The following is a 1,881-nucleotide window of genomic DNA, read 5'->3' as shown; positions in this document are numbered from 1 at the left end:
TCCCCCCCCCCCTCTGCCAGTGCCCGGGCCAGCTGGGTACCCCGCTCCTCTGCCACTTCTTGCCAGCGCCGTGCCTCCTCCTGTGCCCGTTCCAGTGCCCCCGGGTCCCCCGCTGCCACCGCTGCCTCCAGTGCCCGCTGCAGGAAGGCGTTGGTTTCCCGCAGTGCCTCCTCCTGGCGTGCCCAGAGCTGTGCCCACCGGGCACTGCCCTCCTCCTGCCGCCGCTGCCGCCAGTCTGCCCGTGCCAGCCGCGCCGCCAGCGCCTGGGCTGCCGCCTCCTGCTGCCCCAGCTCGGCCCTCAGCTGCGACACCAGCGCCTGCAGGGACTGCTCTGTCCCACCCGGCTGCCTGGGCACCAGTGACAGGGACCCCAGCATGCATCTTGTGCCAGGGGACAGTGGGGACGTGCCAGGCTGGGCTGCTTTGCCAGTCCCATGTGCATCCTCCAGTTCCTCTACATCCACATCCTTCATGTCCTTCTCATCCTCCTCCAACTCTTCATGCTTCTCTTCCAAATCTTCCTCCACGTCCACTTCCACATCCTCCACCTTCACATCCTTTGTATCCTTACTGTCATCCTCCTCCACTTCCTCTTCATCCTCCTCTTCCATATTCTTCTTCACCTGCCCATCCTCTACATCTTCCTCTGTATCTTGCACACTCCCTGCCTGCAGGGCAGCCCAAGTGGGTGGGCAGGGATGGGCTGGTGCCCCATGGAGTGCCACAGTGGGATGGCCAGTGCCGTCAGACCATCCATGTGCCACTGTGCCCATCCTGTCTGTCTGCAGGGCTGTCTTTGCTGGGCTGCTCCTGATCACCGGGCTGGGCCGTACCAGTGGCCTAGAGGGGACACAGCGCTCAGGACTACGAGATCACCCCCAAGTGAACAGGGCATCACCACCCTCCACCTGGGCTCGCTGGGCAAAGCAGCATTTAGGAATTTGGAGGGCAGCAGGGCAGGGGATCAGCCACCAGGCTGAGCACCCACAGAACATGTGGCACCCATTGACTCAAGCATGTGTGCTTGTGACAGTCCTTGCATACAGGCATGTGAGCAGCATTTCAGCATTTCTGCATTTCAGCAGAACAGGTGTGAGTGTGCTGGAACAGCTGCATCCATGATGCCCCCACAAGTGTGCCCGGGGCAAGGGTGTGCAAGCATATACGTGTGTCCCTGTGTGTCAGATGTCACAGGGTCACGGTGTTGCAGCAGGGATATACTCAGCAGAGGATGGCTCTGTGTGTGCACATGCATGTGGCATGTTTGCAGGCACAGGCAGTGTGTGCATGCTGGTGCCAGTGACTGTGCCCTCCACGGAGAGCTGGCACATCTGGAGTGCTGTGTGGGGTCTAGGGCAGTGGGGCACTGCACACATGCCTCTCTGCAATGCTAAGCCCCAGGTGCCTCTGATGCCCTTGACATCCCCAGTGCTGCCAATGCCCCTGGTGCCCCCAGTGTCCCCAAGCTCACTCAGAAAACATGGGCCAGGCGGTGTCCAGGTCACTCCTGTACAGAGCCAGGTGGAAGGTGACACAGTCCAGCTCATAGAGGCTGCCCAGGATCTCTGCTCGCCGTTTGGGGCTCAGGAAGGGGCTACGGGCGTAGTACCACTCGCTGCAACCACAAAACATGCATGTCTCTATGCCCTGGACAGGTACACGTGCCTGCAGCACCTCTGCTGACTGGGTGCTGCAGGGCACTGCCCACCCTGGCCATGTCCCCCACTACCAGGAGCATCTCCTCAGTGTGCCCCTGCTCTCACCAGAGGCTCTCAGGGTCGAGGAGGCAGAGCTGCAGGGACTCTGCCAGCTGCCGGTGCACCAGGCAGTACCGCAGAAAGGCTCGGCCCCTGCCCACAGGGGTCTTCAGCTGCGGGGGGG

At 62.0% G+C, this 1,881-nt stretch overlaps 1 protein-coding gene across 1 annotated transcript in view; it reads right to left on the bottom strand.

Annotated features, from left to right (window-relative positions):
- RUFY4 (RUN and FYVE domain containing 4) overlaps window positions 1-1,881 on the bottom strand; it is a 6,716-nt gene that overhangs the window by 1,356 nt on the left and 3,479 nt on the right. The window contains exons 6-8 of the mRNA XM_031057878.1: window positions 1,764-1,870; window positions 1,472-1,615; window positions 18-840 (exon numbers count right to left, since the gene is read on the bottom strand). Of these exons, the coding sequence (XP_030913738.1) occupies window positions 18-840; window positions 1,472-1,615; window positions 1,764-1,870 (1,074 nt within the window). The remainder of the gene's footprint in view (window positions 1-17; window positions 841-1,471; window positions 1,616-1,763; window positions 1,871-1,881) is intronic.

The sequence above is a fragment of the Geospiza fortis genome, unplaced genomic scaffold (genome assembly GCF_000277835.1).
Source record: "Geospiza fortis unplaced genomic scaffold, GeoFor_1.0 scaffold112, whole genome shotgun sequence".
Lineage (NCBI taxonomy): Eukaryota > Metazoa > Chordata > Aves > Passeriformes > Thraupidae > Geospiza > Geospiza fortis.
Note: the sequence above shows the minus strand (reverse complement) of the source record. Positions and strands in the feature narration are given on the sequence as shown.